At 37.3% G+C, this 27,832-nt stretch overlaps 1 protein-coding gene across 11 annotated transcripts in view; it reads left to right on the forward strand.

Annotated features, from left to right (window-relative positions):
* ANO1 (anoctamin 1) overlaps positions 1-27,832 on the forward strand; it is a 166,204-nt gene that overhangs the window by 32,890 nt on the left and 105,482 nt on the right. The window contains exon 1 of one of the 11 annotated variants that reach the window (XM_039356890.1): positions 4,926-5,973. The exons of the other annotated variants lie outside the window; for them this stretch is intronic. Coding sequence (XP_039212824.1) covers positions 5,928-5,973 — 46 coding nt within the window. The 5' untranslated portion in view covers positions 4,926-5,927. Of the gene's footprint in view, positions 1-4,925; positions 5,974-27,832 lie in introns of those variants that run through there. 11 annotated transcript variants of the gene reach the window in all.

Consider the following 27,832-nt stretch of genomic DNA (forward strand, 5'->3'; position numbering starts at 1 on the left):
AAAACTATGGATACTACCTATAAATATGAGAGAAAGATGAAATATAGAAGTATGTTAAGTAGATAGAAGTATGTTAAAAAAATTAATTAGAAGCATGAAGAAGAAACATGAAAATAGCATGAAGCTATTCTGTGTTGAAATATAGTTGGGAATATTGCTTTTTAAAAACAAGCAGGCAAAATTAGGGTCCTTTGCTGTAATTGTAAAAACTGCATTACTTAATAAGGACAATATCTTGAAATGCATTTTAAATAAAGAGTCTTGTGCTTTTCTTTTGGTTGCTTAAGTGGTTTGTTATTTTCCCCCCACTTGTATTCAGCCATCTGATCCACCTTATTGATTAGCTAAAGTAGATTAAGCCTTAAAGACAGAACACAAAACTCCTAAAAAAAGAAATTATATTGCTGATCCTTTGGCAAAAATAGAACTTGGGATTTTTCAATTGGACATTCCCATCCCCTTCTTTCTCTGTAGCTCCCACGCACTTGGATCTGCTTCAGAAGTCCCCAATTCTCCCCAGATGATTTGATAGTGCTGGGAACTAAGGGAATGTGCTCTGCTGTTTAGTTATTTTATTTAGTATATATATATATATATATATATATATATGTGTGTGTGTGTGTGTGTGTGTGTGTGTGTGTGTGTGTATGTGTGTGTGTATATATATATATATATATATATATATATATATATATATATACCCATATTTATTATTTTTATAAATAACTCGGGCAACCAGCATACCTAATATTCCTTCCTCCTCCTATTTCCCCATAACAACAACCCTGTAAGGTGAATTGGGCTGAGCAAGGATGACTGGCCCAAAGTTACCCAATCAACTTTCATGCCTAAGATAGGACTAAAACTCAGTCTCCCAGCTTCTAGCCTGGTGCCTTAATCGCTAGCTGTTCTGAGATCCAACCTAGCTGAATTTCACTTTATTTTATTATTTTTGCACTAACAAAATATCAGAAGCTGCCAAAGTTCTCCCTTTCTTTTCTCCCTTCCCTTTAAGTACTTCAGATGTGCTAAGTTACTCCTAATGCAAATTGCAAATTGACACCACCACCCTGTCTCCTTTTATTATCCCTCAGCCTCTGAATAAAATGACCAGGATATAATCATTTTTCTTTACCTAGCAAAGCAAGAGGAAAAACAAGTCCAGCTTTAACGTATACTTTACTTTAACGTAAAATCCATACTTTAAATTGCTGGGATTCTGAATATCCATGGATATAACAGTAGTTCTGTTTAAATGGTATAGCCTTAAATATATTCAAAAGTCATAAAAATGTGTTTTTCATCTATTGATCTTTATGGACTGCATGGATGTGAAATAGTTGTGAAGTAAAAACAGGTCTGATCTTGTACGATTATGATAATCTGATTTTTTTTAAAAAAAAAAACCATAAACAATCATTTAAAGGCTTACTTTGCAAGCATCACATTTACACCCATTTAGAACATTATCATTAAAGCTCATATGAAAAACTCAGGATAAAACTTGCTCACAGACCTTCAACATTGTATCATAGGAAAACTTATTCATCTTTCTTTTTCAGCCCTTCACAGCTGTTTATGTTGGATTGAACAGCAGCTTAATGCAGATTGCACAGGGGAGAAAATATTAAATCCCATTCCTCATGGGCATGATCTAGATCAGGAGTAGGCAACCTCGGCTCTTTTATGACTCGTGGACTTCAACTCCCAGAATTCCTGAGTCAGCTATGCTATGCTGACTCAGGAATTCTGGGAGTTGAACTCCACGAGTCCTAAAAGAGCCAAGGTTGCCTAGCCCTGATCTAGATCATGCCTTTGGTAGCTTTTTTTCAGAATAAAGAAATTAGTGCTAATTAATATTTTAAAAAATTTGGAGCGTTTATATCAGTGGTTTTCAACCTTTTTAATGCCGCGACCCCCGACCGGTCGTAAGTCGAGGACTACTCAACCAGTCGTAAGTCAAGGACTACTCAACTGGTGCAGCACCGTTTGCAGAATGGGACTTTTGGCGTCAAAAGCCAATAGAATAAAAGGGAGTAGCACAGCTAAGGAAAAAAATGGCGGACTGCATTGTTTGGCGACCCCCGTGAAATGGTCGTTCGACCCCAAATGGGGTCCTGACCCAAAGGTTGAGAACCACTGGTTTATATTTTTATCTCACCTTTTTTCATATACAGCTCAAAATAGCAAATATTCCAATACTCCTTCCACTTCCTATTTTCTCCACAATAACAGTATGAGATGAGTTGGGCTGAGGTATTTTTTTTCTTCCTAGGATTTTTCTGCAAGTGCAGGGTCAGCTTTCTTCAGATTAACCCAGCATTGATCCAGTGGTTGAAATAAGAATTGACCAACCAGCTTATGTTTTGAGCCTGGGGTAGGCTGAGTGAGAAAATGACTGGCCCAAAGTCACCCAGCCAGTTTTTCATGCCTAAGGAGGAACTAGAACTCATGGTCTCCTGATTTTAATCCTTGAACCACTACATCAACCTGTCTCAGGCTTAACGTGTGGTTTCCACCATCTCAACAGAATTCACTTTATACTAAAAGAACAGAATAACAGAGATGGAAGGGACCTTAGAGGTCTTCTAGTCCAACCCTCTGCTCAGGCAGGAAACCCTATACTATTTCAGACAAATGGTTGTCCAATCTCTTCTTAAAAACTTCCAGTGTTGGAGCATTCACAACTTCTAACAGTCAGGAAATTTCTCCTTAGTTCTAGGTTGCTTCTCTCCTTTATTAGTTTCTATCCATTGCTTCTTTTCCTGCCCTCAGGTGCTTTGGAAAATATCTTGACTCCCTTCTGGCAGTGTTCCCTCAGTGTTCCTCCTGAGATATTAAAACACTGCTATCATGTCCCCTGTAGTCCTTTTTTTTTAAATTAAACTAGACATACCCAATTACAGCAACTGTTCTTTATATTTTGGCTTCTAGTCTCCTGATCATTTTTGTTGCTCTTCTCTGTATTTTCTAGAGTCTCAACATCTTTTTTACATCGTGGTGACCAAAACTGGATGCAGTATTCCAAGTGTGGCCTTACTAAGGCATTATAAAGTGGTAGTAACACTTCACATGATCTTGATTCTATCCCTCTGTTAATGCAGCCTAGCACTGTTGACTTTTTTGGCAGCTGCAGCACACTGCTGGCTCATATTTAAGTGATTGTCCACTAGGACTCTGAGATCCCTCTCACAGTTACTACTATTGAGCAAGGTACCCCCCTATACTATACCTGTACATTTGGTTTTTCTTGCCTAAATGTAGAACCTTACTTTTTTCACCATTGAATTTCATTCAATGAATAGTGCCCAATGTTCAAGTCTGTCAAGATTCTTCTTCATCTTAAGCCTATCTTCTGGAGTGCTGGCTATTCCTGCCAGCTTGGTGTCATCTGCAGATTTGATGAGATTCCCATCTATTCCCTCACCCAAATCATTGATGAAGATGAAGAAGAGTACTGGTCCTAAAACAGAGCCTTGCAGTACCCCATTGCTTATTTCCCCCCATGTAGATGCAGTTCCATTGAGAACATGTTGAGTGCAGTTGGTCAGCCAGTTACAAATCCATCTGGTGGTGATGCTGTCTAACCCACATTTTTTTAATCTTATTAGATAGTAGGTTGTGATCTACTTTATCAAATGCTTTACTAAAGTCCAAGTAAATTATATCCACAGAATTCCTCTGGTCCACTAATTCTGTCACTTTGTCAAAGAATCTGTGAAACCAAAATACTTAAAACACACTCTTGTTGACCATATACCTGTTGGCTTACCCAAGCTATGAATATATGACGATCCTTTATTTCCCCCCCTCCCCCCCTTTGAGTTTCCCTAAAGCTAGCAGGCAATTCCATTTTCTTCTTGGGGTTTTTGGGGGTCTGCTATAGTTCCTGGCAGTTTGAATACTCTGATAACCTTTTGTCCTTATTTTGAGTGTTATTCCTCCTACAATGTCTGTAATCATAGGCATTTAGGAAATGTATGGATGTAACTTCCTTATATAGAAGATTCAGTATACATTCACACATGTTGAAATAGTCCACACTAGTTCTCTGGATATTCAGACAAGGCTTCTTATGAGAACAAGGTGTTCTGTTTCATTCTTCTCCAACAACCTCCTCCAAATGCTTACAAGTCCTAGATTTATTTGCTGGCTGAGATTTCCAGGAATTGTTGTTTCAATGCACCTAAAGGGAATTATGCTGAAAAACATCAAATCTCTATAGTCTTGTTCTATGCAATGCCATTAGTGCTTTCCTTCAATTTCTCTCACTCTGTTAATGCCAGAATACTAAGTATTGAAGAAGCTCTCTTTGGAAATGAGAACGTGCGTATTCCTTGTTCCCATGAGACAACAGGAGTTCCTAAAGTTTCCTCTCTTTCAAAATGTTACTGAATCCCCTGGATGACCTTTACTGCACTATGACAGTAGGAGCAACTCTGAAATAAATAATAGGTGACTGCGGGTAGAAGCTGCCATTTTAATTTCCTCAAAGCCAGAATAGCATCATTTCATCAGGGAGGCTGGAGAATGATCAAAAATTCCATCAGCTACTGTGTTATGCTCTGTAGCCTCTAGGTATCCATGGAATCTTTTTCAAACACTTTCCCTAGCCCAACATCCATGCAGCTATCAGTACAGATGGGTCACACTAGGATCCTGTAAGGCTAAGCCCATTTATTAAAGGGAGGCAAAGTTGGTACCACAGGCATAGAAGAACATCTAACAAAAAAAAAAGGGGGGGGGAGAGACCAGGAACGAACTAAAAGCAAGGCAAATGGAAGCTAAATATGAGAGGAAACTAAGTCTAAACTATAGTGTTATGAAAAAAAAATAGCAAGGATTCAATGTTGCTGATTTTTTTGGGGGTCAACATTCCCCAGATGATTAGTGTATCTAACTGAAGCGTGTAACCAATAATGCAAGGTTCCTCGAGGCATTTACCTTTATAGAGTTTTCCAACACTATCAGCAGAGAATGGGGAAGATATTTATTTGGGCACACTTACAAACCTCCCTGCAAATCGGAAGAATTTTGACATAGGAAGAATAGAGGCTGAATTGGGTTCCCCGGTCTCTCGGCCATTCAAAACTTCGTGAGGTCCGAGGCTGCACTTCGAGAGAACCAAGCGCCTCGGGCGAAACTAAGCAAAGTTTCACCCAAAGGCGTTGCCTCTGAGTCCTTTAGCCTAAATGTGACCGGCGTGCTTAAGACTCCTCCGGGGCTGGTTTTCGCGATGCGGTACCAGAAAAACAGCCGGCAGCTCCCCGCCTCCACCCTCTTTCCCGCCCTCCTTTAAGCAAAGAGTTCGCAACGTTTGCATTGGCGGCTGTCCTAGAAGGGCATGGCTTACAACCATGAGGAGGAAGGCAGCAGTCCAGCCGCACCGACTGAAGCACCAACAGCTCCAGCGCCTGCTCCCCTCTCCAAGTGGAAGGTCGCCCAGTTTCGCCGCTGCTCTTCTTCCTCGCCGGCAGAAGTCGCGTGGAGGGCTGGCTTTTGCCCAGTCTCCGTGGTCGCAGTAGCGGCGTGGCTATTTTAAAGTCATTTCTTCTCTCTCTTTCTCCCCCTCTCTCCCTCTCTCCAGTCTCAGTTTCAAACCTCGGGCTCCCAGGCAATAAAGTTATACTCGTACGTGCGTTGTGCGCGCGCACGTGTCCGGGGAAAGCAGCGGAATCTCGTCTTGCAGGATTTCGCCTTCTGAGGCGAAACGCCCCATTTTCCCGCTGTCCCCCCCCCGCATCTCTACCTAAGACTGCTTAAACTGCTTCTTGCAAGTTATGCTTGCTGCCTTGCCACGCGGTTGTGAGCTACCTTGAATGAAACGCGCCCGGCGCGAGAGAAGGGAGCCAGACTGAGCAGGAAAAAAAAAAATTCCAGGACGCGTCTCTTTTTCTACCCCAAGTTTTCAGTTCAGCCGCCTCGAGATGGATGAGGATGGGATTCATCTCCACAGAATTGCCCGCGCGTCACGTAAGTGTTACTCGTGTGCTTTGGGAAGGAAATACAGCTTCAGCCGCAGGACCAGGGACGGAAAAGTCTCTCTTTAGCTTTAGTTATTCTTCCCGGGTAGCAAGTGAACAAAAAACCCTCCCACCGAACATCTGGACGTTCCTCATAAATGGAATATGATGGCATTGCGTTGCAGTCATGCCAGTTTTGCTGAAAGAAAGAGCGAACGCAGCAGCGTTCTTTAACAAGGCATTTGGGGTTTTAATATTTGAGAAGCATTAGCTGATCAGCTTATTTTTTTCAAGGACGATTCTCTGGGTAATTGTTTCTGTTGTACCTATGATCCACAGAAGGAATATTTTCATATGAATTTATGTTCATTTCTTGCATGGATTTTATTTGTAGATTGATTTTGAAATGCCACCATGCAAATAACAGCTGTCATAAATATAAATGGGATTAACTATATTTCTGCTGATTATTTAGCATGGTCACATATTTATTTACTAATGGTTACATATTTTATTATTACATATTACATTATTTGTGGTGTTCAGTGTACAGGGAATTGTGCTCCAACTTCCTTTATAACTATAAAATGAACATGCAGCTTAGCTACTGATAATAGGGACTATGTTGGTGTGTGAGTAAAAAAACACTACATACTGTGATGATTATTTGTTAAAGAAGTAAAAAGTAATGAGATCATCAGGAATGTCATTTATAATAGGATGGTAAAATACTTCTGGTTAAGTCAAAATGAGAGGCTATTGAGAAGATATTGAATTTTTAAAGAAAATTGAATCTTAGAAGTGCTTCCATATTCCCCACAACTAATTGATAAAAGGTGACACATTCATATTTTAATATCCATTTAATATCCTTATGTTTTTCAGAGCTGCACAACAGGTGATAATCATTGTATAGTTCTAGTTTCTTTCCAGGGTTTTTCAAAACTCAGTGGCTGAGCTGAGTTTTGTTGAAGTGGTTAAGTTGAAACACGTTAACTGGCCAGCTGAACTGTATACAAATGAAATGTAAATTTAGAATGGCACCGTTTATAAATTCCATGCTTTGTATTCAAGAGGCCAAATCTGGCTGTTTGATTCTAAGAATAGAATGGGGAACCCCTTTTCTTCACTTCCTTCTTTAAAATTCCCATGAAGTGCCACCAGTATCCTGAAGCTGTTTATTAAAGCAGCCAAATACTGAATTGGAGTTTAGCCCACGTCTAAATGTATCGTTGTATTCTCATCAAATCTCTCACCAGCCAGAATGTCTCAGGCTAAAGGGGAGGAAAGTGCAGACAAGGGGCACTTAAGAAAATTAGCCTGATATTAATCAGCTGCAGTTTGATCACTGGCACTTTTTGGGGTAGTAGATATAACTGATTGTCAGTGTGAAAAAGGCCCTTATCAAAGTTTAACACAAGGGATAAAACAAGTCAGCTAGAACTTAGGGCATTAATCATTCATATTTGACCAGTGGGTGCAAGGTACTACAAGACAGATTATTATTAATAGGATATATAGGGAACTAGTCATATGCATCTATAGAACTGTACAACATTGAACGAGCAAATAAATTATTTAACATTTGTATTTTCATTTGTTCAACTTAGTACTAGTAACCTAGATCACATAGAATTATATTATTCTGTGTTAAACATGTAGGATATACTCCAAAAGAGAAGAGATGTGTTTTTTCCTAGCTATAGAATATGTACATTCTGTAGATTTAGTTCTACAGAATAGTTGTGTAGCACTGACTATTAGCCAAGTACCATGGCATAAAGACCATTAGTGAAAGATCTGTAGATATCAGATTCATTTTAAACAATAGAAAACAACTTAATTGCTTTCTATGAATATTCAGAAATAAGGACTACATAAAAAGATTAGATCCAAAAGTAGGCTTGACCCTTGCTCTGATACTATGAATGTCTTACTCTCTTCCAGTCTTTATTATCTATACTTATTGACTCCCTCATCTATATGACTTATGGTTCGTTATCATAGAAAAAAATCAGTTATCTAATTGCAGAAGGGGCAGGGGAAAGGTTTTTGTGATGCCTTTCCTTATATATATGTATTTTGAAAAAGCTACAGAGAATATATGATTAGCTAAAAGTGGGAGGTGGGAGTGCATTTCCTTGAACGTCTCATTCTACTTTTTTTTTGTCCCAAATTGAGAATTGGAATTTTACAAGTTCTAACCTTGTAACAATACCTCTGGATCATTCATTAGCTGGATAATCTGTAAGAATGAAGAAAGGTAATTTTTGTTCATGGAAGAATCAGCACAAAATCTTGAAATTAGCACATTTTAAAAAAATCTGTGTAGGACATAGAAAGAACTAAATTCAGACTTTTAGTATTACTTTTGATAGTGATCACTTATAGCCTGGTATCTGAAAACACAGAAATAATGACTTTCCAGAATTTGTTGGACTATAGAAAATATGGTAATTAATTATGCTAGTTGGCAATGGTAGGTAGTCGTGAGTTTAACAACTGGAAGACTACAGATGTCCTGTTTCTTTATTTACTTATTATTAGACTTGTTTGCCATTCATCTTGTCTCTTCCTAGTCAGTATTGGCAATGTTCTGTTTTGTAGGATATCCTGTGTTCTGAAAACATAAGGCAACATATGGCATTGATGTATGAATCTGGTACCTTTGAACTCCCATAATTCCCAGTCAGCAGTCATTGACATCTCCTTTGTAGGACACCAGGTTTGGGAAGGCTAATTTAGTAGGTGGCTGAGCTATAGCTTTGGTCCTGCCATAGAGATATGAAAAACATTGCATTTAGTGGGATTTTTGTAAACCACTTAGATGTAATAAAGGGTCAGAAAATTGTTCTGGAATATGGTTATTCTGTCCCTCTGAGTCACAGGAATTCTCTTTCATGAGTTTGTGGTTTCACTGAAAGGATAAATGTGATGACTACTTTCCTGCTCTGTCATAATCCTTCCCAGTCATAGGCATGTTACCCTGTGAGACAAACATTAATGTTATTTCTAGCTCTAGTTTATGTTGATCCTCCTGTTTCCTAGAGAAGTTTGAGAGTATGTGTGAGATATTGATTGGGGGCAGGCCAGGGAAGCATTAACAAATGTTATCATGTTTCTAAGGAATCTGCATTACTGTATCTGCCCTGTCAATATTTGTGACTTCTAGTCCCTGAATGATAATTCAAAGCAAGTTAAAGGCCTAATTGTGTTTGATGGGCAGGAATGAGGAATGTGCTGAATTTCATTCTTCTCAAAAGTTCTCAAAATTCACAATTCATTTTTTCTACTGTTGAAGAAGAGAGGTTAGCCAGTTTGTAACCATGTGTTATTGTAAACTTGGCCAAACTACCATTTTGATACCAAAGTACTATTACTGCAGTAGACATTGCAGCAATACACTACTAACAGCTCTAGTATGTTGTTTTCTCCTATAGCAGACATTAACATACCCTGAAAGTTCAGCATACAGCATTGTACTCAGGAGAATTTGGGATTTTGGATATATGGGCTGAAATCAAAACAGATATAGTTTAAATTAATTCAAATTCAATAAATTGAGACATAACTGGTAAATTGGATTGAAAATAGAAGTAAAGTTTACACTTTTCCTCTCATGACTGTAGGGGGAACCTTGCAAGGACAGAAAGATGGATTTAAAAAACAACAACATGAATTTCAATCTACCTCCTTACTGCTAAACCTGGGTTTAGAGTATGGGTAGATAATTTTGAACCATAATTCAACATTTCCTTTGGCAATGCTGGCTGGAGTTCATGTGCATTGAAATCTAAAATGTTAGGAGGGCACAGTGTTGCCTACCATTATTTTAAGGCTGTGCGCAAAAAGATCCAATAATTAATAGTCTCATTAGCTGGATAGCTGCTAGGAAAGCTCTGAATTTTTCATAACAGTTATTAAAAGATTTCTATAAGGGCTTCCTAGTAAGGACCTTTGGCAGGTAGGTTATTCTTGTGAGCAGAACTGGGACAGACTACACTGGAATAGGCAGTCAGGAGACAGATTCCTCCAATGCTGGCTGTGGAATTCTGGGAATTGAAGTTCACATGCCTTAAAATTGTCAAGGTTGAGAAACATTGCCAGAGGAAGAAGAGATCAAGGCACTTGCACTCTGGATAGCTGCTCCTTGCAAGGAGACCATGGGAATTAAGTTTCTTGTGCAAGATCGTGAGTTGAGTGGTTTGAGAGACAAGGGATTATCAGTGTACCCAGGACTGCTGTGGAGCATTTACAGACATATATGATTGGCATAAAAACCTCTCACTTTCTTAAACACGATAATATAGAGAGATATTCCAAATAGAAGATAAGAATAAAAATACTTTATGGAATTAAAAAGAGGGGAAAAATACTATCTTAACATTTTTAATTTAGAAACAAAACGTTTAAGAACGTTGTGATACCAAGAAATTACTATGCCCTTTAAATGGTTAAAGGGCATAGTAATGTTAGAAAACAGAAGATTTATTTGATATATATGGAAGTGCCTTTGAAAACTGTAAAATTAATTAGACAAACTGAACAGACCTTTGTGGGAATGCTGATTGTTTATTAGTAAGGAAAAAAGATAATTGGTGAATTTTATAGAACAAGAAGATACGGGTAATATGACTGTGGGACTGTAACTACACTTGGGACTGAAGTGTTAAAGATAGAGAAAAGCAAAATAGAACAAAAAGGAGGCACTTCCCTTTTACTTTCACCCTAGTAATTAACATATTTTTACTTTCTCCTAGTGGCCACTATAAAAAAAAGCAAAATCAGAAGAAGGAAGGGGTGGTTCGATAAAACAACTTACAGATAAGGGTATTTTACTAGATTGCGAAAATGTTGCGTAGTTTGGCAAGAAGATTACTGTAATGGCTGCCAATAGTTTGGATGTTGTAGCAAGAAAGGGTAGCATTTATAGAAATAAAAAAGGGATAGCATAAAAGAAGAAGAATGAAGAATTTGTAGAACAATTGGCTGAAGATCAAAATTGAATTAATAATAATGTAAAAGTTTTGGAAAGTAAGAAAAAAGTTATAAATAGAGAGATGGAGAAATAATTGCCAACTTGGCATTACTGGAACTGAGAAAAAAAGAATTTTCTTTAAGATTTAGAGCAATTCCAAAAGAACATGGACAGAATATCAAAGAAAGATGCTTAAATCTCTGTCTGATTTTCTGGATTGGGGGAAGATGACAATGAAACAGAGGTCAGTAAGATTTATAGGATTAATACAAGTGTTGCAAAATTAGAAAATGTTCCAAGAGATGTCCTTGTGCAGTTTTCCAGGAAGAAGACTAGAGATCAATTTTTGTAGCAGTATTTCAATACTGAGTTGAGGTTTGATAACACATGTAATTCTACTTAAAGAGATTCCAATTAGAATACTGTGTAAGAGAAAAGAGTTTTTTTCTGACAGGCAAACTTAGATGATTCCATTTGGTTGGGACAAGTTGGGAAGGATAATTTTTATTTTTAAACAGCAGAGATTCAGGCTGAACTCTGTGCAAAAAACAAGAGATTTTTTTGAGAAAATTTAAAGAATTGGTGGAAATGCAAATGATAGTGACAAATGTTACAAAAAGATACAAGGAGACACTGAAGATGATACCAAGTTTGGTACTACAAATATTGGTATCTGGTTTATAAATGTTTAACATGGAATATAATTGGAGGAAATAGTCTTCAAAAGAGAAAAAATATTTATTTGAAAACATTAAAATAAAATGTGATTTGCTTCCCAGATTTGCTTACTGATATGCTTTTCCTAAAATGCATAAAATATTTGGATTGCAAAAAATAGGCGGAAAAATTTATACAGAAACAGAATGTTCTCAACTTATGACTGTTCAGTGACCTTTCAAAATTATAAAGGTGCTGAATGAAGCAATTTACATTCCCTGTCCACGTTATGGCCATTGCAGCATTCCCATAGTCAAAATTTGGGCCCTTGGCAATCCTCTTGCCTTTATGAGTGATTGCAGGGCTGTTGCAGCAGCCCTGGTACCTATTCTCCTCCCAACCTACACCACTGGGTCTCTGCAGGCCTTGGGCCTGCTTCTACCCTGTTGGATCCCACACCCATCTCTACACACATCCCATCACCAATTGGCCACTTACTTTTTGCGGTACTGTGGATCTCCTGGAAGCAGCTGCTCTGCCACACAAACTTTCTACACAGTGGAGGCTACATGACTCCAACCTGGAAGCAGGCACCATTTTGGAGTGGCCTCAATTCATTGAGGCAGCTCCCAAAATGGTACACACTTCTGGAACAGAGCCACACGGCCTCCAAGGAAGCTGAAATGCAGAGTGGCCTGCTCTGTTTCCCCAATATAATCACTGCATTGGTGACAGCAGGAATAGGGGTTGCAAGTGTGGCAATCATTTGGATGCCTCACTTAATGAATAGACATAATGATATAAAAAGCAGCTGGGTATAGAGTGAGTTGCAGTAGTGTGGTTAAAAGGTGACAAAGACAGGACTCCTGATCTATGAATGATTGTAACTAGCACACAATATGGAATTGTTTGAATGTCACTCTAACCATAGCTGCCATTTGACAAAGAGATGAGAATCCAAGAGAACCCTGAAGTTATGAGTCAACATGACCTGTCCAGAACCATAAATGGAACATAATTGATATCAGTTGTTTTTTGAATCTACTGTATTGCTATTCTGTCATGCTGAGAATGAGGGCACTAATGTACATTGATTGTATCTCCTGTTCAACATATGATCAAGATATATAACTGAGTATTATCTGAATATTGATGATAGTTAACCCTGTTCTAGTGGATAACATCTCCTAGTGAGTTTGCGTAGATGTTAATCTACACAAAGTGAAAGAGTAGACATGTGGCATTCTGTAATAGAGAGCGTTATGGCTGGACCACACTCCAATCGGTATCACTGACTGAAACTGATTTCCAGAGAAAGGAGAAGAATCACTGCAGTATGCCAACTCTCAACCCCAGAGGTAGACCAGAATGGTATCATGATTTATAGTACTGAAGAGCTGACAGGTCAAATAGAACCAAATGGGCATACTCCCTTTATTCCAGTCCTACCAAGGGATATCTACAAAATTAAGCACTGTGGTCTAGTTGCCATATCCAGCCTGAATCCAATTGAAACAGGTTCAAATAATCTTTTTCTCTGGGGCCCTCCATATATATGGGCCCATCACCTTCTTGACAAAATAGAAAATTAAAAACAGATTGATAGATATCCAAAACACCTGGGTTGAGTGATGTCATTCAAGAATGGGACAAACAATAGCTTTTTTCAGATATGGCAGTACTTTTATGGATGCATTTACCACCACTCTGACCTAGTCATCCATCATCACCCTAGTGGCTTTTATCAATCAATAGGACCAGGGCTTTAGTCCACAGACGGAAGAACTGGTGGTTTGAAGGACTCTACCTATGTCCTTGTAACAACAATTTTGCAAAATCATCTTTTTTGGCCTTGCCTAGCTATTATCTAATTCCAAGTAGACTCAAAATATTTTATCCTCAAGATGCACTGAAAGTTCTTCACAGTGGCTTGGCACATTCTTCCAGTTTATCCTTCCCCTGCCAGTGTCTGAAGAACTCTAAAAATGGAAAGTGGGCAGCAATCAGAGGATTTCATAAGAGCAGACAAATATTGCTGCTTTACCATTATTACCATCACAGTGTAGGTTCTTTTCAAACCCACTCTGTCTTTCACAAGTTTCCACTTTATGTCCTGGAATTTTTCAAGAAATCAGTGAGTTTTCCTAGATTAGGAAGCAAGTAAAGTCTGCTCTTGCCAGGTCTTCAAGTTACCAAGGCCTCAATAAAACTGTACATTAGTTCAGGAAATTCCCCTTTGGAACTGTTAGTGAAGTTATTAGAACTCAAGATGAATCAATCAAATAAGTCCCTTCCTGCTACTGAGGAACAGGGCACAGGTCAGTTCTATAGCAGTGAACTGGCTGTCATGGTTCTGATAGATGAAACCAATAAAAGAATTTCAAGGCAAGAATTCTTCCTTAAAGAACATTTTATTAGGAAACAAAGTATCTGCACTTACATAGTTGAACCCCAAACTGAGATTCCCTCCTCCAGATACAAAGTAACAAGTTGCAATTCCCACCCCACAAATGCTGTCATAAATCATATTCTACAATTAACACAAGTCACGGGCTTTTCTCGCCAGCTCCAAAACCTTATCACACCATGTCCTTGAGTTCCCACACTTCTACATTGTTATGGCTAGCTAAACCAGTGTTTCTCAACCTTGACAATCCCTGGCTGTGGAATTCTGGGAATTGAAATCCACAAGCTTTAAAATTGTCAAGGTTGAGAAACACTGAGCTAAACTCTCAAGCATTTATGCCATCCCACCTTCCATATCTGAACTCTAAAAGAATAGAAAAGGCACGTTAGAAGCAAAAGTAAAAATGGCTGCTGATTCTCAGTTGTCAGAGGGATGACATCTATTGTCACAGCGTTGACACTGACATGATGAAGGACAGACGTTAATGTTTCCCATCCTTGTATCACATTGTATATTCTCTGAATCAGAACAGAACCTATGTATGGCCAGCTTCATTTGTTGAGCTGTCTCTGATCTCTGAACTCAGTCCCAGGAAAGGTACATTGAAGCCATTCAGAACCGTAAGCTTTGGAGAGTCCAATGCCATGAGATCAAGTTATGTCAAGAAGGACCCTGCTATGCAGCTAGAAAATGATACAGAAATAGCAGCCCCAGCTTCTCCATTGAGTCCAACTTCAGAAACTGAACCTTTCATCCAGCTATTTTCAGAACCATGGTATAGGTTTTTATGATACTGTTAATAATAAAATGCTGCTTTAGAATACGATGAAAAAGGTATGCATTTAAAATGACATCACATTCTTTTCCTCTAACTTTCTTTGTAATGAGATATTTTCTTAGATTAAAAATTATTCAGTTCTGCTCTGAATTAGAACTTCCAGGATAAGTCTATTGCTTTATTGTCTTTATTCCGATTCTATATGTCAGTGCTGCTAACCATGACACTATACTGGATATGCAGATATCTATTTCCAGCACATATTGAAATGATTAAGTACATCATGTAAACCATTCATCAGTACTGACAAAAGATTAATAACTACTTTAATTTAATTAGTCCCCTACTTTTGTCCTTGAAGCTGGCAGACATGTATATCATTAACTTTATATATTAATTGGAAATCAGAGTCCCTTCCATAGACTGATATGAATTCTGTAGCTTGCTACATGTAAGTTGATAAGGGGCCTTAAATGTGGTAAGACCCCATTTCTTGGGTTTACTGTTAATTGGTAAACTATCAACTGTTGCATGTATTTATTTTTGTCTATTTTATTGTTTTAAAATGTTGTTATTGTTTTTATAGTTTTAGAACTATAAAGCCACAGAGTCACTTGGCTAAGATAGGCCTCTATGGAAAATGAATGAATGAATGAATGAAATCTGCCAGTAATTTTTAAACTCTTCATAAGGCTAATTACAAGACAGAGTGGATTTTCAGCAGAGCTGCTCAGTTAAGATGCCTTCATTTGCTCAAAAGCTAGATAAAAATGTAGTGAATTTTGGCAGAATGGAGACAGGAAAATAGATGGAGAAATAAGACATACAAACAAGAGTAACAAAGTAGTGGGTTGCATGTGATCTGTTGCAAGGAGTTGAAAGAAGCTAAAATGTCTATATATAAAAGAATGTATTTTGGTCCACTTTGTGAGTGAGAATTGGGTGTGTCAAGGCAAAGATGGAAATAAATGGAATGCAGTAGGAATAGAATACCTCTCAGAAATGCGTGTGTGGTAGAACAAGAAAAGTTCAGGAAAGAATGAAAGTAGGTTTATTCAAAGAGTAAAAAAGTACATGGAGATAGTGTGGTCATACAGATAGAATGCCCAAGGGCTGAATTGCAAAGGAAAATTAGGAAAGAAGAATGAATGGATTGAAATGCAGAAGACATCAAAATGTGTGATTGGAAGGAAATTATGAGATTCTCAAAAAAAGATAAACTTTCAACAATAAAAAACTATTATAAAGTGATATGGTAGGAGAATGAGTTTTCAATAATAAAATGGTATGAAAAGATAGAATAAGTAGTGTTGGTGTTTCCTCTTCTTTTAATTTTATTCTTTTAATTTCTTTGGTTTATTCTTTCTTATTCTTTTTTTCTGTTTTGCATAACATTGCTTGCCCAAAAGGAAATAGTGTGATTGATATGTATTCATTTGGGGGGAGGTGTAATATATTCAAATGTTGTATTAAAAACTTGCATGCCTGGGCATGTACACCCACACACACACACACACACACACACACACACACACAATATAGTACTTGGTAAAATTTATCTCATGCCATCAGTAGATCAGTAATTATTTGAAAATGTAACTATCCTCCATTATCCAACCCTCAGTTGTATTCAAGCACCAATCTTATTTGTATTTTATTTTATTTGTATTTTTATTTGACTCAGTTAAAATAGAGTTGTGTGTTGTAGTGAGCTATATGTTGATGATGTTGTTCAAAATCTTAAGGCCACACAGTCATTTTTCATATGGATGTAACCAATGTAAAGGTGTTTGTGGAACGCCACAGCATAACTAAGAGGGAGCAGAGACCCAAGTTCCTAATCTGTTTCTGAAATAATACCCTACATATGTGAACCACTACAACCCAAGATGTACTTTTCCTATGCCTATACTACAGAAATATTTGTACTAGTCTCATGTTACCATTATTGCATAACTCTCTAGGGTGCAAAGTACAATACTGCACCTCTGTGCTCCTCCCAGGTACCAACCCTGCTACAACAATCAGTGTTGTCAGGGTCTGCAGCACTTAAAATACGTCAGGAGATGACCTGTGCCACAAATCAGTTTTAATGAGATCATTACTGTAGTATTCTGTATAAGATTTACTATATCATTACGTAGATTTAGTTTGCTGTGTTTTTTTTTATGTTCATTTGCTGTTCTTACCCCTTCTTTTAGATTTATGTAATGTTATTTTTGCATTTTTTATGTTTTTAAATTTCTTCTACCCTCACCTCTTTATGCTGGTATTTGACTATAATAAAGGTTGATTTGATTTGATAGGTAAGAAATAAAGTAAGACTATTGTGGAAAATTAAGAACATTGCCCAAACACTAAGGAGAAACAAGCAACCATTTATTTAACAGTTAGGGTACCAACTTTACAAGAATAGACTACAATAGAATACTTTATTGGGCAAGTGTGATTGGACACAAAAAGGAATTTGTCTCCACTATATAAGCTCTAAGTGTACATACAAACAACAAAGTAATATAATCATAAGATACCAATAAGGGAAGATAATAGAAAAGATGAGAAGGATAATAGTAATACAACCATACTGCATGGGTAATATCCTTAGACAAAAGACTATGGGAATTAAATGTTCAGTAGAGTGATGGCATGAGGGAAAAAACTTTCTCTGTGTCTAGTTGTTTTGGCACAGTGTCCTATAGCAGCATCCCAAGGGAAGGAGTTGAAACAGTTTATGTCCAGGATGTGTGGGGTTTGTAAAGGAAAGAAGAACCCTGAAAAATTAGAAAGCAAAGATTGTTAGGGAAGTTGAGGGCTAGAGAATAGGAAATCCTAGGAATTTCATTTGTTGAAACTTGAGGAAGCTGGACAGGTCCTTCTTGATGTTGATTATCTCATTAGGCAGAATTGTCCTTTCAGGATGGCAGCAGAACAGGAGACATCCATTGTGAAGGAAAAGGATGTTGGGCTGTCCTTTATTATGGATGGAAGCTTGAGTTTTCACATGTTACCATGTTGCAATTCCTTTATTAGGACTGTCTTTGAGCTGGACTCTAAGCAAGTGAGTGAGGTTTCTATTGTTTGGTCTAGATAGACTGCAGGGGACTTTGTCTGGGGGCAGAGAGGATCAAATTGGGTTTGATAGGATTAGGCAAAAAGAGGAGATGGGTTTGACCCTGGTCACATCCAAAAGACAGGGAGCAAGGAGATGCAATGTAGCCATGTTTTGTGCAGCATTGTGGAAGATCCATTGGACCCTGATGAGCTTCACAATGCATTCTTTCTAGCTATAACTCATTTAAATTTTAGATAATATTACTTTGTTTATACTGATGGTTTTAGATACTATTACTTTACCATTATCATATTTAATATAATTTTAGGGTTTACATTATAATTTAATATAAGCTGCATCCAGTGGTGGGATTCAAATATTCACATCTGTGTGGATGTCGCTTCCAGAAGTCCATTCTGGGCCTGGGCAAAAAAAATTAGCTACTGAACTGGTGTGAACTGGCTGAATCTCACCACTGGCTGTATCCTAGACTTCACTTATAGATGTTAGGTAGTTTGACAATGTATTTTAACTCTGTCTTAAACTTTATTTGTTTATCATCTGTAACTGGATGATTGTGATTGAAAGTAAGATACTCTTTCAAGAGTATCTTAGGTCACAAAGAAAAGATCTTATTCCAAATCAGTATAGTTGAGAAACAAAACCCAGGTGTAACAGAATTAAAATTTTAATGTAAGGACTCAAGCATGCTGAAATAATAAACTTTCTCAAGAAGTTGAGGCTTTGGTGATCTAAGTAAAATATTACATTGCCTTATGGAGATCAGTAAAAACTGGCTTCCATGAACTGATCTCCTGGAAATGATTCTTGAGTGCTTTATCCTTATGCTATCCAAATCCTGAAAAATATAGTCTTACCAGTACTATGGATACCCAAGATGTATCACACATGATGGAGTCTTCTATTAACATATGAATGTACGTTGCAGTAACTGAAATATAGGATAAATTTATAGCAGTATATTGTTCTTTACAGATAGTACTAAGAGCTTATTTTCTAATTTTATGATTCTGTTTAATCACAATTTCCTGGGCAGTCTATTTTATATTAGCCCTTTCTTTTTACTTGTATTAAAACAGTTGCTGCTGACTAGGCTTGGAGCAATTATGATGAGTCTCTGAGAACTAATGATAAGCAAGGAACTCCTAGCTACCTTATTAACAAGTAGATCATTTCTTAGATTTTAATCATATAAACTGTATCTTAAGTATTGCTATACAAATGCTGCTGCAAAGATTGTGGGTTTTTTCCTCTTTTTCTAGTGGCTCAAATTTGAACCACACTTCTCAGAGAGGGAGATTCTTCCTGCTGCTATTCTTCTAAAACACAATTTAAGACCGCATTGTTGCACTGTATTAATAATGTCCCCTCGTGCCAGGAGAAATACATTGTCTGTGTTCCCAATTATTTTATATCATTTATATTGCACTGGATCTAGTTTAAGGCAATGCCATACATATCCAAATAAATCTCAAGAGAAGTAGATGTCAAACCACGCTTATTAGCTGAATTAGGTTGAATTTATAATAATTGTGAAATTTTATTTATAACTTAAATCCAATTGATTTTAAGCAGGATCAATGAAACTACTGCAACTCCATAAAGGTGTATGGATCTGAGTTTAGTAACAGAGAGAAAGAATGAGCAAACCATTAAGAGAGGACTTTCAGCAAAGACCATTCAGTCCTGGGAAAAGGGAAGATATGAGAAAGATCTGAAAGAGCTCTATCCTTAGTTTTATATAATGTAAGATAGAGCAGAAAGAGGCCTAATGAACTTACTGTGCCCTATTACAATAAAGGGCTTTCCCAGAATCCCTACCATGACTGTTTCTTGACCTTGGCTACCTAAAGAACTGACAACAATGTTGAAAGCTTCCAGAGCTTCTTTTCTCTTTCTTAGGACTGGCTTGCAGCCACCTACTATTTTTATTTTCCAAGAATTACTACGGGGCTTAATAAGTACAGATTATGCTACAGGCTGGGGCCATGGTGTATTACAAGCCAGCTTCCTCTGATAGATGCCAATGGGAAAGTGTATATTGATGCCACTTAGGTACACATTGGCTTCCATATTCTGTGTTAATTATGATATTGATTGAATATGTGCCATCAAGTCATTTTCAACTCCTAATGACCACAAAGATAAATTTTCTTCATGATGATCTATCCCTAAGCTGTTCTTTCAAGATTCCCAAATGTATATTTATTGCCATTGTAACTGAGTCCATTGACTTTGCTGCTGGTTGTCCTCTTCTTTTTCATTCCACCTTTCCCTGCATTAGGGCCTTTTCCAGAGAGCTAGTTCTTTGCATAATGTATCTGAACCTGGTCATTTATGCCTCAAATGAGGATTCTAGGCTGATCCATCAGTTTGTTTTCTCGGCTGTCCATGGTCCTCTCAGGAGTCTCCTCCAAGTTCAAATTCAAAAGCATCAATACTCTTTCTACCCTGCTTTTGTTAACTTAGAGCAGGGGTGTCAAAATGCTGGCCCGTGGGCCGGGTTCATCGTACCGAAGCCACATCCACCCCATTGCCGGCAATGCAAAAAGAGTCGCGATAGGTCGCAACACGTCATGTGGCGAGTTTGACACTCATGACTTAGAGGTTGAAAGCAGCTACCTTTACTTGCAAATACGGGGAGGATATTGTTTTGTATTTTAAAGAGGGCTTAAGGGCTCCAGCTGGGTCCTGTGTTTGTTACCTCACTAATCTTGAGAATAAGCAGAGACTCAGCCTAACTTGGAATTTGTGGTGCCTGTGAATTAGAATGTATGTATATCCCATCTCCTGAAAATATATTTAGGCATGTGATGACTGTTAAGGGCTTGCTAGTTTATTGTTTTGCTACAAGGAGTCTGTTTTATATCTGGTTGATGAGGTTCTATTCAATTTTACTCTCCCAAGTGGCATTCGTGCATTTTTCCAGTAGAGTTCCTGTTGCTGCATTCTTATAAGAGTAATGCTTCTTCATTTATCTTTCTGTAAGGGTGCCAGATAACCTGCCTTTACATAAAACTGCTCCTTTACCTCTTTCATTACTGCCATCCACTCCAATTAGCTGCATGATTTCCAAATATTTGTTCTGTTTCTTCAAAATAGAAAAGCTTCATTTTAAAAGCTGATGAGAAATGAGTTTCGTAGGTTATATTATTATCTCCAGTGTGAAAAAGAAGACACGTTTAGATTCCATTAAAATTTCTAGGGTTTGTATAATGAACTTTTTTAAATGTTTTATGTTCATCTAATCATGCAACAGGTTTAGCTCTAAGGATTTGAGTTTCAGTTACAAGTATTGTAACTTTAATAATGTTACAATACTTGTAATACAAAATGTTTGGAATCCTATGTCTGGTTCATGCATAATAATAAGCCATTATATGGTTTTCTTCATATCATATGAAGCCATTCCATGAACCACGATGCTAAACCAAAACCCAGCCAATCACATTATGGCTTGCTGTATTTACAGTACTTCTATTTTTTCTTTAAAAAAGTATTTCTAAACTGCTTACATTAAGTTAATCTTTAAGTGGTATGCAAGAACAAGCAACAAAAAAAGATAGGGCATGCTATAACCATCTTAGTAAAATCATCATCATCATTTTAGCCATTTTCTATCCATTGCAGGATGAAGGACTCTTCTGCATGTTTCTAACCAATACAGTCCTGAGCTTCCTTTTGCCAATTGGCCCTGCAATATTTGCTGATGTCATTGATCCATCTTATTTTAAGTGTCTTTCGTGGGCGCTTTTTACCATATGGGATCCATTCTATGACTGCCTTGCTCCGCTTGCCATCAGTTCTTCTTAGTAATAAAAACATTCATATGTAAAATGCAAAAAAAAAAAATCACTGTCCCATATCAGGGGATAAAAGAAGGATGTCTTCAACAGAAATGGAACCCAGGGAATGTTCATATAAAGTGGAAGAAATAGCATTCCAAAATATATGGGTTCAGTGATTATGAACTACACAGTAAACTAGCTGAGCAATCTTATATTATGGTAATAGGTCAAAGAAACAGCTCCACCTAAGCCAGAAGATATATTAGGGAAAAAAAAGAAGGCTTGCACTCCTGTGATTTCCAGACCTCTCCAGATGCCTTCTTTTTTCCTTTAGATTAATGGAATGCTATTGGTAAAATTAATGGTAATGGACAATTTTGTGATTGTAAATTTCAGAAGAAGGAGATCCATAAAGGAATATAGCTCCTAGAACATCCTTTCCAGGACCATAATGTACATGCTAAGAGACTACTACAACCCCATTTGTTTTAGTCAGATTCATAAGCAGAGACTAATAATGTGGGAAAAATAAATGCTTTGTTTTTCAGTGTTCATGGTTCATGATTTACTAAAGAAAACATGACTCACACAGAAATTGAAATTAGATGTTCTCCTGGCTCCACCCCCCCATCCAGATAATCTCTCAATCTCTGTTGACACAGATGCAGTTGCTCTGTAGCATTCTTCTGCTTGTAATGTTTTCATCAGATCCCAAACTCAAGTCTTTATGCTCCAAAATCATCAAGTATAAAAAAGGAATGGCCAGAATATATTCTAAGTCAGGGCCCGCAACTCCTGATCCATGAATTGGCACAGGGACGTGGCATGCCAGAAACCGGGCTGCGCAAACAAGTAAAGCACCATCTATGGGATGCAGGCAGCACACAAAACCATGCTGTCTCTGCTCTGCAGAAAAACTCTCCACGGAACAAGTTCCTGATGCCAAAAAGTTGGGGGCCACTGTTCTAAGTTACTACCATGGGCTTTCTTTTACCCCACACCCACAAAGTCCTACCACTGTCAAAGAAGGGAGATAGCAGAAGCTATGGAGAAGCTGAAAAGGTTAAAAGATAAATTTAGTGACTACCCCTTCACCAACCCATGAGGTTTTTGAAAAAAATCAATTATTTTTTTTAAAAAGTAACGTAACTAATAACAGCCCTGATTCTAATTGGTTATTAGGTGGATGGCTATTGACTAGGGCTAAAATGACCATAACGCTTCTTATGAAAGATTTTTCTATTTAATAGAAATAAAAGGACTGTTTTCTTCAAACTCCACTAAAGAAGGAAGGAGGAATGCCTCTCTTCCCAGCTATGATCCTAAATAAATCTCATCCTTTTGTAACTGTAACCTTAAGAAATAAATTCAGATGGTGCCAATAGGACATATCTTTTACTTTCTCCAAGTATTGTGAAATTGCCACAGAGGATAATTGACTTAAACCCTGCCTCTGTCCACCCCTCAGCCTTATGTTTGCAATTCCATTAAAAATAAAGCTGATGTTGTTTTTAATAGTGTGTTCAGCATCATGTCTACTTAGCTCTTTTTTCATCAGTGAATGTGCTTAATATAGCCATTGGCACAAGAGTTTCTCTTTGACCTAAACAAAGTGAAGGATTTTCTGTAGTCTTTATTTCAATGTGTAGCCAAAGAAATACAACACTAATTAATGGCAATAAATGCTTATTTTCCATAACTTATGCTCTCCTTATGCCTGAATTGGACTACAGGCTTTAGAGTTCCCAAACAAAAGGACCAAGGTATCGGAATGTTAAAAGTTGGAGTTCACAAATGGAGAATGCCAAATTAGGGAACTTTATTTTTTTTTAATTAGGTCAAATAGAATAAGCATACCAGTGCTTTAGACTAGGGGTTCTCAAAATGAGAATTGCAACTCCCTCTAGACAGTTGCAAGCAGCTGAGAAGGATGCTCAAATATTTATGTATTTGTTTGTTGAATTTATATGGCTGCTCCACATGCATGACTCTGAGTAGATTGCAGCATTAGAAACATAAAATCAATATAAAAATAAACAAAATTGTAACAACAAAAAATAGTAAAACCTATTTAAAGGCATGTTTAAAAATCTGCAGTCCAACATGCTAACAATGTAACCACTGGACTTCAAGCCTTTCCAGAAGGCCAATAAGGACAAGGCCGGAGTGGGTACTGTGGCAAAAAATGTCGTCTGATGACATTCCTTACTGGATGGGACACCTAGCACACCCCTTCTCATTGACCTGATGGGTTTGTCCTGTCTTGGAAATATTCATATGACTTTGAATTCTTGTCACATGATGTATAGTGATATATCTTATGTCTCTGGCGTGTCTGGTACAAGATGTGTGTTAGTGATGTTAGTGAATTTGTTTGATGCTAAGCTCATATTTGGCACATTCATTTCTACCAGTTGTATCTGTAACATCCTGATTATGTAATATTAGAGTTGCCGTTATCCTGTGGAGAAATAGTACAGATTTGTTCTTTATCTCCCATTCTGTAAATTGAAATAAAAATAAAAGCATGCATGTATCTCTGCTCATTCTAAGACCAGATCATAGGGCCAGTAAACAAGAATGTGGCTTTTTCCACATTCCACGCTTTAGATAAATTTTAAACTGAAGGTCTCACCCACCTTTGACTAGCAAGAAAAATGGAAACTTAATGGCATTCTCTTCTTAGAGTAATAACCTGAAATCAAATCACATGAATACTTTTATCCAATAAATGCACAATAGAATGCAAAGGTACACAAAATCAGGGCAATAAATCACCATAAAATTAGAAACAAATATAATTAATATGGGGTAGAATTTTAATGTGCTTAATGTAAAGGCCATTAACACAAATTAATTGTGAAGGATGTATCAAATATTATGACATATCTGTCTAAAACAATACATGCTGTACTTCACTTCTGGGGTAACTAAATAGTAACTATTTCCACAGGAGAAAAGTGAATTATAAATAAAATAATAATGTAGAATAAATGAAGGCCTGGTATAACTAATTGTTTTAGAAGTTATTTTCTTAATGATATTTCTAGGAAATAACTGTTAAATACTCATATAGCAGTTCGATCTTGTTCTTGTGAGCTATTTCATACGATGTAGAATTCAAAAGTCTAGGTAACCATACAGGTTTACAACTGCTGTTCCTGTACTTGTTTTATGAACTCCATAAAAATATAATTGACTCCAGCTGATCATGCTCTCAGTAAGACTTTTTTTTTCAGCTTAAGAAAACTCATGTATCACAATACATTACTGGTGACATGAAGTATATAATAGGGAACAGGTTTCTCATTAAATTAATAAGAACGTTTTTCTCATTTTTACTTTTCTCATGTTGCAGTTGCTGCTCTGAAGGAAGGAAGTATCAGAAATTTGCGGTTCTCCAATCAGTTCGTAACCATAGGGAAGGAAAAAAACGCTCGTACAATTAGGGAAGTTAGTCCTTAAAGAGGTCATAATTAGTTGGCAGATCTCTGGACCCAAGTATAGCTCTTTCAGATGAAATGTCCATAGCAATAGCAATAGAACTTAGACTTATACTGTATATATCTCATAGCACTTTACAGCTCCCTGTGAGCGGTTTACAGAGCCAGCATATTGCCCCCAACAATCTGGGTCCTCATTTTACCAACCTCAGAAGAATGGAAGGCTGAGTCAACCTGGAGTCAGTCAGGATTGAACTCCAGACTGTGGTCAAAGTTAGCCTGCAATACTGTATTCTAACCTCTGCGCCACCACAACTCTTTGTGTCTATGGTTGAGCAAATGTATTGTTCAAATTTTCTGAACATACATACACACACACACACAAACACACACACAAATGTTTTTATTGAAGCTCAGCTATTTAGAGAACAAATAACTGCTGGAGAACCTCTGATAACCATAAAACTATAGGATAAATGGAAATGGATTATCTTATATATGGTTTCACTTTTAAAGGTAGGATGTGTCTACAACTGCACAGTTTCAAATATTATTTTGAGTAGAATAGTTTAGAAAGAATTACAGAACAAAACACTGATGTAAAATAGTTATTGAATTTTCCGAAGAAATAGCTTCCCATAGCTTTGATTATCAATATTATAGAGAACTCAGGAATCTCCTGTATACAGTCAAGGTATTAAAGAATTTTCATCCATCTCCCTTAGAAGTATATACAGCCTTCCTGTGCTCCCTCTGACCTTGTGTGTCTTATAAGATAAATAAAAATACTTATCCTTTCCATCCATGCATTCCTTTATGGACTGTCTGCAATATAGACCCTTCAGGTTATCTGAAGGTACAAATAGTATGCACTGTGTCTGTGCAATTTAGTCTGTTAAAATCTCTATTTAGGAATCTGTTTCTTATGAAATAATATGAAATAACTACGTTAACATTTTCTTTGAGGAACCATAATGTTGGCCATGGACTTATAGCTGGGTTACCTTGTTTTCCAAAGACAGCTTTTGCAGAGAAACAAATTATTTATTTAAGAATAATTTGGGGGAGTACAAATGAGCTGGAAAAATAATCCATTGAAAAAAACTGAAAAAATTTCAGTGTGAATTAACTGCTAGCTATACTGATTATTCTATCTTCTGAATTTGGTTTGTTTTCCTCTTTCCCTTTCTGTGACAAGTTCCAGGCCAATGCTTCATTGTTTTTTGTTTACTTTAGGAGGAATGAGAGCTTGAGGATTATGACTTATTTTTAGTTTATGTTATTTATTTAACTCTTTATATTTCAAATCTCTGCCCCACAATATAGAGTAGCTAATGGAGTATAATTTTATTTATATCAAACTTTAAAGGAATGCTATGAAACCAGTGTATAATATCAAGTTTCACATTGTGTAACAAGTAGCAACATTGCTTAGTAAATGAAGAGGATTTTAAATCAATACCTTTTGTGTATCTACTTTCTTAGTTTTCCCTTCTATCCTAAAGCCAATATCTTAAATGTTGCTACCCACACAAGATAATCCTTGTTGCACATTTGGAATGAATTACTGCTCAGCTGCTTCCATAAAGTTTTAGCATATACCATTTTAAGGGTGATGATTGGTGGTTCCCTCAGTAAAAATCCAGCCCCATCCAGATGCTATCCAGCATGTGAAAAACCTCCTTCATTTGTCATGCACAATTTTCTGATTATACTACAGACTGCATTTTTATTTTTCTTTATAAAAAAAGAATTGAGTTTTCTGTAGGTCAACCAATGGAACTTTTTTTTAAAAAAAAGTTACTTAAAACTGTTGGTTGACAAGTCAATTGTTCTACCTACTGGTTTCAGGGTGGCAGCAATGAGTTCAGTTTTTTATTGCTTCGCTGCCATCTGGTGGGTGTCAGGATCTGACAAGCCAAGATTCAGCCACTGGGGGAGTCCTGTAGAAGAATTGGAAGTTGAAGAAGTTCTGTGGATTGGTGTGGGGCTGAAGATCACCCTAAGAATGTAATATGGGGTTCAGTAGTGATCAGGTAGTTCCTTCCTGGGAACAATAGGAATGGAAAGGAATTTTACCTGGCAGATTACAAAACTAGAGGAGCTAAGTACTATTATACTTTCAGTTGTACACATTAAATGAGGCATGGGCTGGTCATTTTCAAGGCTTTGATCCAGTGGTTCTCAACCTTTTTAATGCTGCGACCCCCCATCGAGGACTACTCAACCGGTCATAAGTCGAGGACTACTCAACTGGTGCAGCACTGTTTGCAGAATGGGACTTTTGGCGGGCTCAGCAGGGCAGAGACAGCCTGGTCAATTCCTATTGGCTTTTGAAAGCCAGTAGAATTAGACTCTATTCAAGAGAGTCTATTCTATTGGCTTTCAAAAACCAATAGAATAAAAGGGAGTAGCACAGCTAAGGAAAAGGGGAAAAAATGGCGGACTGCGTTGTATGGCAACCCCCGTGAAATGGTCGTTTGACCCCAAATGGGGTCCCGACCCACAGGTTGAGAACCACTGCTTTAATCAGTCAACCAACTTATTCAAAAGGGGAAAAAATGGCTGTGGAGACTGGAATTCCTGTGTCCCAAGCAGCCAAAAGTGGACTAATAAATGGATGAAGAGATGAGTAATCAGTTTGAAGGCTGAAACCCATAAGAAACCAGCAAAATTAGAACCACAGAATTGCCAGCACAAAGGACATCATTTCAGGCTGTCCATCAATGTGCTTTCTGCTGCCCG

The sequence above is a fragment of the Crotalus tigris genome, unplaced genomic scaffold (genome assembly GCF_016545835.1).
Source record: "Crotalus tigris isolate CLP2741 ecotype Arizona unplaced genomic scaffold, ASM1654583v1 scf7180000018831.1652172, whole genome shotgun sequence".
In the NCBI taxonomy this organism is placed as follows: domain Eukaryota; kingdom Metazoa; phylum Chordata; class Lepidosauria; order Squamata; family Viperidae; genus Crotalus; species Crotalus tigris.